Below are 13,644 nucleotides of genomic sequence, written 5' to 3'. Positions count from 1 at the left end.
TTTATTTATTTTTTAGTTTATGTGGTTTATCATGATTTTCATGTATTGATTTAGTGATTTTTCAAAAATTTATTGGAATTTAAATATTTTTAGGTTAAAATGTTCATAAAATTAATTTAGGATAGTCTACATAATTTTTTTTTTTTAGAAGTTAATTTTTAAAAAAATAGCCTTAATTCATTCTTTTATAATCTTGGGCTAAAATTTTAGGCCAGAAGGGTTGGAGTAAAGAAGCTGTTTTTGGACTAAAACCTAAATTTTTTGGGCTAAATAATTTTAGATTTTAAGTCACTATTAGAAATTGTCTTAGCAAATTGTGGTCCTATTTTTCCAGCCATGAAAACCTCTCCATTTTCTAGCAATAAAGGACATGGTCCTTTTTCCCGATAAAGGAAAAATGACTTTATCATCAATAAGAATTTAAGATGCGTGACAGAAAATGATTTCCATGATGTTTATTTGTTCATGACTTTTGTTGCATCATTGAATTTTATTAGTGGAAATTGAATTTCTTTTAAAGAATAAATATGATAAACCAATTGAGACTTTTAATTCTTAATCAGGAGAAAAATTTACATGAAAAAGTCTCCTCTTTTAGTCTCTCTTATCACATGACTCACGTAAAAGAGTAAATTGCGAAAACGGATGCTTAAGAGTAGAAATGTAACAACACTCAGTACTACGGTCTGGTGGTATTCTTCTACTTAGAAGTGAGAGATCATAGGTTTGAATCTCATGGATGACGAATTCGACACCAAATTAGGTTGCTCATTGTGTGACTTTACCGAACTTCTCCTCCCCTTAATGTAAAAATATCACTGTATTAAAAAAAAAAAAAAAAAAAAAAAAGTAAAAGTGTAACAGCACTACGTAATGAGATAGAGGTTACATGAACCTGTATTATGATCTGCTATCAACCCTCAGTTTTTATCATAACTTCACTTACCCATTTATTTAACAATCTAACCCAAACTTACTCACAATCCACTTACATTGTGAATTTGTGATGAAAGAGCATAATGAACGAACAAATTGACATATATGACGAAGAAACGATCAGACTTTTGAGTGTATTACAACTTTTAGTTAGGTTTTTGAGTTTGAAAAAAAAATATGTGTTAACCAAAGCCGCAAAAACCTTGCATTTAGTTGTCAAAGGAGATTGCACACTGCTAGGAGGTTCGAGGGAGAGGCAAGATGAAAGATCTAGGTTTATCGTGAAAGAAGTGAGAGTAGGGGTGGGTTCAAAAAACTGAAAACCGAACCAAAATTGTTGTACCGAATCTGATTGTGTTTGGTTTGGTTTATGGGATTTGGAAACCGAACCGAACCAAAATTTTTATAATTAATTATAAATTAATATTTTTATTACTTAAACGGTGTCGTTCTTTTAGTCTGAAAGGTGACCCACCTTACCCTTTTACCCTTCGGGCTTTCTATTTGGACCTGATTTTACATTATTGGCCCAAGCAATCGGGGCCGTTGAATGAGCAAAATTTTAGACCATTGAAAGACCAAATGGTTGAAATAATTTTCAATTATTATTGAGAAATAATATTGTGATTTTAATCATGATATCATCTTAGTAATATATTAACTTATTTAAACCTAATATTTGTCTAAATCCCAATTAATTTGAATGATGGTGGAATATTGGGATATGCACGGCGTCAGATAATGAAGCAAGCAGTACAGTTCAAATTGATTTGGATGTCTGGCAGTGGACGTGTAGATTGAAATAGCTTGGAGTGGAGATCAACATTTGGGATTTGATGATCTTAAAATCGTGGTCTTGGATAATGATGAGATAAGGAACCTAGGTAGACTAGGCCTTTTTGCATGATGATGAATGTTGCTAGATGGGTTTAAAAGCTACTGATGGAGTTTTGATGATAAGAAGCCTAGGTTAGCTAGGTTTCTTATGAGATGTGATAAACCCAACTTTTTTTAGGTTTGAAAAGTCAAAGGAAAAATCTCATGGATCAATTTAAAGGATATGCCTTGGTTTCTGATGCGGATCAAGTTCAGTTCTGCGAATTAGAGTTGTAGTTGGACTCTTGAAAATTATCTGGCCGTGCCCAGTAGAAGATATGAATGCTATAGATACAGAGGCAGTCGTAACGAGAAAGACTCTCCAATTCAACACACAAATTGCCCTGCGCAAACCTCTCAAACATCTTGAGATTTTTTTTAATTTTCTTTTTCCGCCAACACATCTTCAGTTTGGATAAACAGCACTGTGAAGGCAACCAGTGACATCTTCAGTTTGGATAAACAATACTGTTGCCGTAGAATCAGCCCTCTCGAAGCACCTTCAGTTTGGATAAACAGCATTACGCCGAAGCCGATTGGTTATCTATCCAAGTCTTGGTCGAGAAGGATATTTAAAGCCTTATTGGTAGAGGTCATCTCATTAGCAATCTCGGTGAAGTGAGGTGTTACAGGTTACTACATTCGGCACATTGAAAGTCGAATTTGATATTGAACTTCGCAGAACTAGCAGCCTTGTCTTCAGGCTCTAGAACCTGAAGGCCGAAGCGTGTTTCTTCCTTGGCCGCAGTCGCAAGATCAAGAAGTTAGCAGCGTGCTCAACGCAACATCAACAAATTTTACTCCTCGGCCGAGCTCGGTGGATGAGTTGGCACGCCCCGCATCAACCGAAAAACGTAGTTAGCTCATTAGTTACTCGGCCTGCGCGCCACGTAAGCATGGTAATTTTTAGGGTTAACATTTTGGCACGCCCAGTGGGACCCAATGCTAAAACTAAGAAGTTCACATGATATATCAAGATCATAATTAGGATGAGACCCGGCGCCTATTCAAGGAAATTATCGAGCAACAAAAACTCCTTGACCGAATCGTTGAAGTGAATGAAGAAAGGCAAAAATCTTTCTCTCAAATGATAAAGGTGAAGGTTCATCACAGCTTACAAGATCAATGGTTAAATAAAGATAGAGCTCGATTTTATGAGTGGCTGATTAAAAAAAGGCCATTTGGGTTCAAATCAATTCCATTTGAAGAATGGTTGGATCAGAAGGCCGGGGGGCAATTTTTTGCTTCGACCACAACCAACATTTGGCCTAAGAAGATTGTCGAGACGGCCGAAGAAGAACCTAGGCCACCTGTTTTTTCGGTCGAGATTGAAATTGTGGTAGGCCTAGAAGCAAAAGTTCAAGTTTCTAAGCCACAAATCGACTTAGAAAATGATTCGTCAAAGGAGTGCTCTAATAACGAACAAGGCCGAGACATAGGCCTAGCCGAAGAAACCACGCCAATCGATATGATTATTGGTGATAAAGCCGATACGGAGAAATCTCATTTGGTTAAGTTGTTCGAGTCAAAAGTCGAAATTAACGGAGTAATTATGCCTGGAGGGCATAATAATTGTTCAACACATTCGGCGATCGAAAATGAAAAATATTTTGCCCAGTCAAAAAAATTTGGAGAAAATTCTTTATTCGGCCTGGAGCAAAATCAATTTGAAAATTTTGTTATTACAAGATCTCGACTTGGAATAAAGCATCGTTGGCTTCCTTTTTATGGTGACTATTTTCATTTTCTTTTGCTAAAAATTATTCGGTCTTTCAGGCCGATACATAAGAATAACGGGGTGCACACTGTATGTTCAGCGATTAAGTGATTAAAATTTAGTCTTGCCAAGACTACATATTATATAGAGTTTTGGTGTTGGACAGATATTATGCAACATTTGTTGGTTTGTGTGGTAGTGTCAACGAAAATAAATTATTTTCTTAATCTTTCGGTAGTGCAGGCTGATGCTTAAGAACATAAAAAAGGGTTGAGGAACATCCCATGCGGCACACTTAGTCAGTCTACATGATTGACAACCGTGTAGATCAATTCACACTAGACTTGTTTAAATAATGATTGTTCTACTGAGTCGAGGGTCATCTTGTGCGGCATCGAATTATTCGTTGATATTCAGGACAAGCTCCTCGAGATTTGGTTCAGGCAATCATGTGCTCTACCTACACACACACACACACACACACATCACACAAGCTGAGCTTGGCACAAGTTCATGTTATATATATATGTATGTATATGCCAACGACATGGTCGACAAGTCATATCAGGCTATCGGGTTACCTATATATATATATATATCTATATCTTGAGTACCATGGGAAGCAGTGGGCAAGTCCTCGAGACTTTGACCCTAGTTGGTTTTCCTCGGCTCAAATTTTTGCCGAGCCTTGTATAGAATTGTGGCAGCCGAGGAAGACCACAGCGTTGGCAACACAGAGATGTTATTGCCGAGGAACAAAGTTTCTTTTTCGACGATACATGATTTTGCTGGCTACAAAATAATTAATTTCCTTGACCATTCGGCTTGCGCGCCGAAGTCCAAGGAAACTGGGGGGGTAATGTTTGGACCCGATTTTACACTATCGGCTCGAGCAATCGAGACCGTTGAATGAGCATAATTTTAGACCATTGAATGACCAAATGGTTGAAATAATTTTCAATTATTATTGAGAAATAATATTGTGATTTTAATCAAGATATTATCTCTTAGTAATATATTAAATTATTTAAACCTAATATTTGTCTAAATCCCAATTAATTTGAATGATGGTGGAATATTGTGATATGTACGGCGTCAGATAATGAAGCAAGCAATACAGTTCAAATTGATTTGGATGTATGGTAGTGGATGTGTAGATTAAAATAGCTTGGAGTGGAGATCAACATTTGGGATTTGATGATCTTAAAATCGTGGTCTTGGATAATGATAAGATAAGGAACCTAGGTAAACTAGGCCTTTTTGCACGGTGATGGATGTTGTCAGATGGGTTTAAAAGCTACTGATGGAGTTTTGATGATAAGAAGCCTAGGTTGGCTAGGTTTCTTATGAGATGTGATAAGCCCAACTTGTTTTAGGCTTGAAAAGTCAAGGGAAAAATCCCACGGATCAATTTAAAGGATATGCCTTGGTTTCTGATGTGGATCAAGTTCAGTTCTGCGAATTAGAGTTGTAGTTAGATTCTACAAAATTATCTGGCCATGCCTAGTAGAAGATATGAATGTTATAAATACAGAAGTAGTGACAATGAGAAAGACTCTCCAATTCAACACACAAATTGCCCTGCGCAAACCTCTCAAACATCTTGAGATTCTTTTTAATTTTCTTTTTTCGCCAACATATCTTCAGTTTGGATAAACAGCACTATGAAGGCAACCGATGACATCTTTAGTTTGGATAAACAACACTATTGCCGTAGAATTAGCCGTTCCTGGAACACCTTCAGTTTGGATAAATAGCACTGCGTCGAGGCCGACTGGTTACCTATCCAAGTCTTGGTCGAGAAGGATTTTCGAATCCTTATTGGCAGAAGTCATCTCATTAGTCATCTCGACGAAGTGAGGTGTTACAGATTACTACATTCAGCACATTGAAAGCCGAATTTGATATTGAACTTCGCAGAACTAGCAGCCTTGTCTTCAGGCTCTAGAACCCGAAGGCCGAGGCGTGTTCCTTCCTCAGCCGCAGTTGCAAGATCAAGAAGTCAGCAGCTCGCTCAACACAACATCAACAAATTTTTCTCCTCGACCGAGCTCGGCCGACGAGTCGACACGCCCCGCATCAACCGAATGACGTAGTTAGCTCATTAGTTATTCGGCCTGCGCACCACGTAGACTTGGTAGTTTTTAGGGTCAACAACTTTCCTTTGTACTTTGTAGTCTGTTACTTTTCCCTTATCATTCCTAAATCCCAGGTTCCTCTTCATTCTCATCCACCATCGCCACCATTACTACTGCCACCACCATGGTCTTCTCCTTTCTCCCCACAAAATTTACGATCTGATTCTCTCTCCTCTTCCTCTTTCTCTCTTTCGCTCTTTCTCTCACCTCTTCCTTCCCATCTAATCATGGCTGACGATAAGGTACTCTCTTAGTCCCTCATTACTTTCTCTAATTTTTGTTTATGTTTGGTTGCGAAAGGTAGAAACTTTCTCAGCTGAGCAGCAGTTCTGTTTCTTTTTCTCTGATCTGGATTTTGGTATGAGCTTGGGTTCTTCAAATTCAAGGTTTTTATTGGGATACTTCCGGTTTTAGCTCAGATCATAATGATGCGAATCAACTGGGTTATATTAGATTAAAGTCGGAAGGTTTTGTGTAATTTGGGTTAAATTTGGAAGTTTTCAATCTGCATCGCACTTACATCATGTGCTACCGATCTGTGAAAAAATAGCAAAATATTTGTTTATGTTTTGGGTGATCTTTTAGGGATTTCGTTTCATGAAACTTTTGGGTTTTTTGGGGTGATCCGTGGTGTGTTTTGCATGTTTCTGGTGGCTCTAATGGTGAATTCCATATATTTTGTGGTAAATTTGTTTACTTCAAAGACTTTAACTTTATGTGTTGTGTAGGAAATTTCTGCTTTCGTTGTAGACGGTAGCAATCCGACCGGTCACATCATATCCACAACCATTGGAGGCAAAAATGAAGAACCAAAAAAAATAAAAAAAAAACCGAAACCAAACCCAAAAAAACCAAAACCGAAAAAGAAAAAAAAAGAACCAAACCAAACCGATTTGAACCGAACCTAACCCTAAGTGAGAGGGTTTGAGGGAAAGATGTGTTGCTACATATGGATGAGACGGGGTTTAATTTTTAGGAAAATGGTAGAGCGACCACGCATGATGTGGCAGCTTACATGTAATGCCACATCATTAAATTTAATGAGTTAACATATAATTTTATTTGTTATTTTTAATCAACATAGTTTATCCCAAATTATTTTCAATCCCCTTGTTCTTCTCATCTCCAAACCCTAATCTCTTTATCATCCTTCCTCACTAGCCGGAATCACCCCACCCTAGGGGGTGGGCATTCGGAACAGGATACCCAAACCGAACACGGACCGTCTAGTACCGAATGAGTATTTAATGGTACGATATCAGTTCTGAATTTTCAAAATTGAAAAAAAAAAAACTGTACCAAACCGAATAAAGCAAATGCATAGAAGAAGAGGCAGGAAGCAGCATGTGTATTGTACAGCAGCGACGACGGAAGGCGATGAGAAGTCTGGAGGAAGAAGAAGAGGTTACTAGGTTATGCAAGACGTCGTCGTTCTGCTTGCAAACATAGAAATGGGCTTCATTAAAAATCAAGATATAGATGAGCTTTTTATAAGGTTCTACGGGTCTAATAGATTTATAAGCTTTTTATTTTTATTTTTTATTTTAAATTCTTTTTGGAACATCTATTGGCCACTTGGTATTAACGTTAAGTGGTATTCCTCTTCACTTGTAAGTAAAATATCTTAAGTTTGATTCTCACTAAAGGTGAATTTGAACCACATTATTGTCATCGCTACCATCTCACAAAAAAATCATTAAATTGAGTAGTCGACTCAATCTCTAAGAAACCCAAATCACCTCCAAACTGAAGAAATCCAAATCAATCCCAAACCGAAATGTCAGTATGAAACCGAAATATTCTCAAGACCGAACCGATACCATCGGTATATTCAGTACAGACTCTTGAACCGTACTGTATTGATATAAAATTTCGGTTTCGGTTTTTGTCAGGGACAAAGCTAGAGAGGGGCATCCTCAAACAAAAAATTTACAAATTAAAATGCTCAAGAATTTACTTAACAAAACACTTATATATTATTACATAAAACTAAAAAGTAGAGGTCTCGAGTTCAAAACCCATTATGGTGTGGAAGCCAGACTTATGGCCAAGGAGAAGCTGAAATGCACCATAAAAATTTTCATACAACATATTATAATATTTCTCGACGCATTTTCATGTTTTGACAACGTTGCATGAAAACTTCATTAACAATATCATAAAATATCTCTTTTTTTTTTTAAATAACCATGTAATAATTCATCCATTGATCTTTTATTTGATATTTTTTAGAAATTTCATAACTGAAAATGTTCTATCATGTGAAATTATTGCATGCAATATGTACAATTTTGGATAAATTACATTTTCATACCTCAGGTTTGGAACCTATTTCAATTCCTTAAATTCTTTACAACATCTTCAAAACATTTCACCTTCATATCTTAAGTACTATTTTATTTCAAAATAATACATCCATTACATTTTCCATCTATGAATCCATTAAATGCTGACGTGACTGCCAGCTGCCAAATGTTTGTCACGTGGCAAGTAAAATATTTTTTTAAAAAAACCTGAATTTTTTTTTCTTCTTCTTCTTCTGGGTTGCAGGGGATTCCCTTTTTTTTTTATTCCGTCTTCTTCTTCCTTCTTCTTCTGGGTTGCAGGGGGTTCGGGTTCCTTTTTTCTTTTTCTTTTTTCTTTTTTTTGTTTTTCTTCTTCTTCTTCTTCTTCTTCTTCCTCCTTCTCCTTCTTCTTCTTCTTCCTTCTCCTCATCCTTCTTCTTCTCTTCTTCTTCTTCCCCCTTCTTCTTCCCCCTAGTGACCCACATCCTTGAAGAACCCAAAAACCTACGAGAAGAAGATGAAGATGAAGAAGAAAAAATAAATAAAAAGGGGACCCGAACCCCCTACAACCCAGAAGAAGAAGAAGAAGAAAGAGGAAGAAGAGGAGGAGGAGGAGGAAGAAGAAGGAGGAGAAGGAAAAAAAAAAAAAAAAAAAAAAGGGAACCCCCTGCAACCCAGAAGGAGGAGGGAGAAAAAAAAAGAAGAAAAAAAAATTTCAGGCTTTTAAAAATAAATTAAAAAATTATTTTAGTTGTCACGTGGCAGACATTTGGTAGTCATGGCAGCCACGTCAGCATTTAACGGATCCATGGATGAAAAATGTAACGGATGTATTATTTTGAAATAAAATAGTACTTAAGGTATAAAAGTGAAATGTTTTGAAGATGTTATAAAGAATTGAAATAAAGTCCAAACCTGAAGTATGAAAGTGTAATTTACCTTACAATTTTTTACCAAAAAACTGAGTCGGGGCCAAAGTTGGCTCTGTCCATGGTTACCGTACAACTCCCATCTCGAACCCAAATCGTACCATGCCCAGGCTGTATATTATAACTCTGCAGCCACTAGCACGCCCCTAAAGTCTGCACAGCTTTGTGAATTAAAAAAGCCCGGCTGTCACTCCTTTCAATGCTTCAAAGTGTTCCTTTCCAGTTCAGGTCCATCTGCATCACCCCAAGCAACACTACAGATAGCCCACCATAAGATACTCAAAAACACCAGGATATAGGCTCCATGCGTGTCCTTGAAAAACCAATTGGTTTTGGGTCCTTCCACCCGTCATCGTCCAGTCAATCGGTCAATTGATTTTGAGTTGGATGCTTATGTATTGATAGTAACATTCGTAATTCAACTCAATCGACCGAAATCAATCCAAGTTTGAACGATTTCCTCGTGAAAAATCCATTACAAAACATCCAAGCAAACGTTTGGTGAAAGTTACATTCACAAATACAACACAACAAATTTCAATGTCACCAACCATTTCATATTTACTCGCTATTTAGTATTTACATTACGAAAAAAGGAGAGAAAAAAGAAAAATGGAGGTAATTAGACATAGCACATAGAAAAACAGCAGATTAAGAAGAAAAAAGAATTGAAATAAAAGCATACTGTTGAATATCACACTCATAAATCATGAAGCAAAGTATAAACGGCAACCACGTATTACCGGCCAAATCCACCACTTTGAGGCTGTTCTCCATTGTTCATCAGCTTGTCCAGCACAAGATTGACGTCCACCGACTGCCCATTCTCAGTCATTTTCTTCACTGTTGCTCTGACCATGTCCCTTCGGAATCCCATCGCTACAACCTTATCAATGACATTATCAATTGGTACTCTGTTTCCAGTCCCACTGGAACTCGATTCCTTATCCACACTAGCAGCCATGGGTATTGCATGTGGCAAAACCTTGGCAGTTGGCAGTTTCGAAGAGCTGCTTCCACCAGAACGGTCTAATGAGGCTGGCAAGACTAGTGAGTGTTTCATGTTTGGACCGCTGTTGTCAGACGGAGATCCACCGTGGGAACGAAAATCATCAAAATATGAATGTTGAACTGGCTGCATATGGCCAGGGGAAAACTCCGGGTACTGATTGCTTGCGGTTTGATCATGCGTATACTGAATGGAACCCGCATATTGCTGTTGTTGGGTTGGGAGAGCCATGCCAGGTGCATTAGAGGTCTTGTGGAAGCTTGGAGGATATCTTTGAGATGGCGTGGAGGTTTCTCCGGGATTATGAACCAAAGAAAACTGGGCTTGTGGGTCAACAGCATTGAAAGGAGCGTGCTGTTGAGGCAGCTGCTGTAATTGTGAGGTTAGTGAAGGATGTGGTGCTGGAGGAGAAAGATGATACGGTGCAGTGGGCGGCGGTTGAGACTGCTGTACTTGAAAGCTGTAGTACATCTGAGGTGTGGGTTGTGGATTTTGCACAGGTGACTGGGTGGGGACCTGTGCTGGTGGAAAATTCTGATGGGATAGAGTTTGGGGATCATCAGTAGGAAGCGAAGGAACTTGTTGGGTAGGACCCTGAACTAAATGCGGTTGGTAGCTTTGCTGAGGCGTCGAGGACAGTACTCCTGGAGCTGAAACTGTTTGTACATTGTTCGTTTGGTTTTCCGATTGCTGGTAACCCTTTAACATTTGAAGCTTTGCAAGCTCCAACTGAGCCTCTGTTATCTCTTGTTTATCTCTCAAATCCTGCATACCACCGTCAACCTGCAGTTTATTTAAAAGCAACACAAACCATGTCAAGAAGCTGTTGGCAGGTATTACAGAATCTCCTGCACACTACTTTCTCCGTTTTTTTGTTTATCACTTGCAACAAGAATTAAACCTAGTTCCCTACCGCCTTCAACATGATTTTAATCATTAACATCTCACAGTTCAAAACGAAAAATCCGACAACTACTTGAACACTATTGTCACAGTTGGTGCTGAGTACATTGTGCCTCGTGTTACTGAAGTCGAGCTTCTCACATGCACACATTTAAATCAGATAATTTCAATTATCTGGCTATGGACCTGCTAAATACGAACTTCGACGTAATAAATTTGCCATCAATATCAATTCTGTGCCCCTAGGATCCAATATGTACCACCCAAGTTATCCATCCGCTAAGCTTGACTCATACAACAATGCAACCTAACTGACCGGATAAACGACCAAACAGATAATTTCACAATACCTCTCTTAGCATATTCTCTAGTTGCCTCAGTTTCCCATCAGCCTTCCCATGGTTGATTTCAGTAGAATCCTTCAAGTCGCCAACAGAATTCTCCAGCCGGCGTAATCGAGTCTCCAGCTGAGAAATTCGCGCACTGAGACCCTCCACCCCGTGCAACAGATTGCCAAAATGCTCGTCCATCTTTCGTTCTATCACCGAAATCAATGCTGAATCCTCGGAAGCCCTGTCAACATGCTTGCTTCCGGATTTTGCAAGGTTGAGGAAGTCCACAGAACTGCCACGCTGTGATTCATAACAGAAGCAAGCAAGCACTCACTTGAAACTCCACAACAATCACGAACACCAATCGAAAGATAAAACTTACAAAATTCAACCACATCTCACTTCAAATTGCAATTTTTACATCGAACAGAATTTAAAATTGCATCAATGTACAATTTTACATTGAACTGAATTTAACTTGATTAATTAATACAAAATTAAACTAATTAATTCTATCCAACACCCACAAATAATTTAACTAAGAACAACTAATTCCAGTTAAAATTCAAAATTTCCAAGTTACCTACAGAAAGGTTAAAGCTTTAGCTGAAACTTGAAATGCATATACCTCGAGAGCGGAAATACGCGGCTCCTGCGAGACGACCCGTCGTCCGGGGCGGAACTCAAAGCTGGAAACGAAATCTTCGTCGTCCTTGTCGTCGTCATCGAATTGTTGAGGGTACGAAAGCTGATAGAAATCGTCGGAGTGGGATCGAGAGAGGTCCATGATCTGCTTGTCCATGAACTCCGTCGTCTTCATCGTGCTCGGATTTTTCTCTGCGATTTTCCGGTGCTTTCCGCCATGTTGTCTGAGCTTCCAAACAGCTGATTGTGTTGGGGTTAGCGGCGCGACGGAGCTGCCGAAGGAAAATTGACCAGCGTTTGAAGCGGAGCCGCAGAGGCTGATTCCTCCACTGTTCTTGATATGTTTCCTTTTTCTTTTTGGGTTGGATTGCGGGTGGGTAAAAGCCCAAATAGTAAAGTTTTTTTTTTTTTTTTTTTTTTTTTTTGGGGAAAAAAGCCCAATAGTAAGGGTTGATTTTCCATTTTTTTCCGTAAACAAAAGAATTGTGAGCAAGTGATGGATTATCATAGGAGTTAGCAATTTTTTCGTCAACCTATTACATTTTGTTTCAAACTTTCCTCTTTGTTTTAATGTTGATTAGTGTAGAATACGATTTTAAATACAAAAACAATTGGGACAAGATGTTCAAAATTCCACTAAAAGTTTAGTTAATTTTGGCGGGCTTGAAATTCATGTAATTAAAGCATTGATTGTTACACGCGAGATGAAGTGTTTGCATTTGGAGAATAGAGTCTCAACATTAGAAATTTCACAACGCAAATTATAACTTATATTAAATTGTTCTAATCTTATGTGGGAGGTTTTGGGTTCGATGCTTCGAGTTGGTGAGTCTACTTGGCTATAGGCAAGGTGAAATTCCCCCACCTCTCCGAACCAAGAGGAGTGGATAATCGTGGCTTGGCACCAATTGTCCCTTTTTTTAGGGAAAAAAAAAATTCTAATCCTAAGTGCAACTTAACTTTTTGTGATAAAATACAACACATGCTTAGCACCTTGGTGTTATCTTAGTTGTTCGTTGTGACATCCCGTCCCGACATTATCGAAACGTACTTGCGAAATGACATTATTGCCCCTAGTTCGTTTTCGTCATGCTATTTGGTTGTTTGTGTGGTGTTGGCATGTGTTGGGCCACACACACACACACTGCCATCTCTCTCTCTGTCTTCTCCCTGTCTCTCTCTCTCCCCCGAGTCCTCTATCCTTCTTCTTCTTCCTTCAACGTACGGACACACACACAACTATACTAAATCATCACAGATCGAAGAAACTAAGGCCATATTCAAGCTCGTGAAGCTCGTGTGAGTGCAACCATACCATTTTCAGGTAAGAACTTCGTCGTTTTCACGTCGATTTCACAAGCTCCGATTTGTGTACTGTTCATGCAAAAATTATTCACCAAGTTTTTGGGTTTTTGAAGCTCATAGGTGGCTTAGTGAGGTCCCAAGGAGCCTAGGAGTGCTTCGTTGGACGAGTTTGGACGTTGGAATAGCTTGGTTCTAACTTGGCCGGTTTTTGAAATTTGGAGACAGGTATGATCAAGTGGTTTTTAGCCTTTAAAAGTAGTTTGAATGTGTTCTACTAGTCCTAAGCTTCATTTTGGTTCAAAAAACGTGAAAAATGGTTGAAAAACGAGTGAGAAAACGAAGTTTGAAATTTTCCCAGTTTTCCGGCGCCGGCGCCGGCGCCGGAGCCTCGCCGGAGGTTCGCCGGAGAAGGTGACGGAATATTCCGTCAAGTCTGACGGAATATTCCTGACGCCGTTAACGGAATCTGTCAAAACTGACGGAATATTCCTAACGGCGTCAGTTGACGCCGTCCGTGTGCGCCGCACGTGCCTGCGCGTGGCCGGCGCGTGCGGCGGAGGAAAATTTTT

General features: G+C 38.8%; 1 protein-coding gene across 1 annotated transcript; it reads right to left on the bottom strand.

The window, feature by feature from the left end:
* Positions 1-9,298: 9,298 nt before the first annotated feature.
* On the bottom strand, positions 9,299-12,125 carry LOC103952976. The gene is made up of 3 exons (XM_048587979.1): positions 11,754-12,125; positions 11,144-11,425; positions 9,299-10,673 (listed from the first exon to the last, which is right to left on the bottom strand). The coding sequence occupies exons 1-3, from the start codon at positions 11,943-11,945 to the stop codon at positions 9,621-9,623; spliced, it is 1,527 nt and encodes a 508-aa protein (XP_048443936.1). The 5' UTR covers positions 11,946-12,125; the 3' UTR covers positions 9,299-9,620.
* Between the last annotated feature and the right edge of the window lie 1,519 nt (positions 12,126-13,644).

This window comes from the organism of the source record quoted next, unplaced genomic scaffold (genome assembly GCF_019419815.1).
Source record: "Pyrus x bretschneideri cultivar Hongxiangsu unplaced genomic scaffold, Pyrus_bretschneideri_v1 Contig27, whole genome shotgun sequence".
NCBI classification, from domain to species: Eukaryota; Viridiplantae; Streptophyta; class Magnoliopsida; order Rosales; family Rosaceae; genus Pyrus; species Pyrus x bretschneideri.
This window is presented reverse-complemented; position numbering and strand designations above follow the sequence as displayed.

Excerpts from the sequence above, each read along its gene's own strand:
- LOC103952976 (XM_048587979.1), bottom strand. The coding sequence starts at position 11,945 with ATGAAGACGACGGAGTTCATGGACAAGCAGATCATGGACCTCTCTCGA. Across the intron at positions 11,426-11,753 it reads CGCGTATTTCCGCTCTCGAG|CGTGGCAGTTCTGTGGACTT; the intron begins GTATATGCATTT and ends TATGAATCACAG. Across the intron at positions 10,674-11,143 it reads TAGAGAATATGCTAAGAGAG|GTTGACGGTGGTATGCAGGA; the intron begins GTATTGTGAAAT and ends AATAAACTGCAG.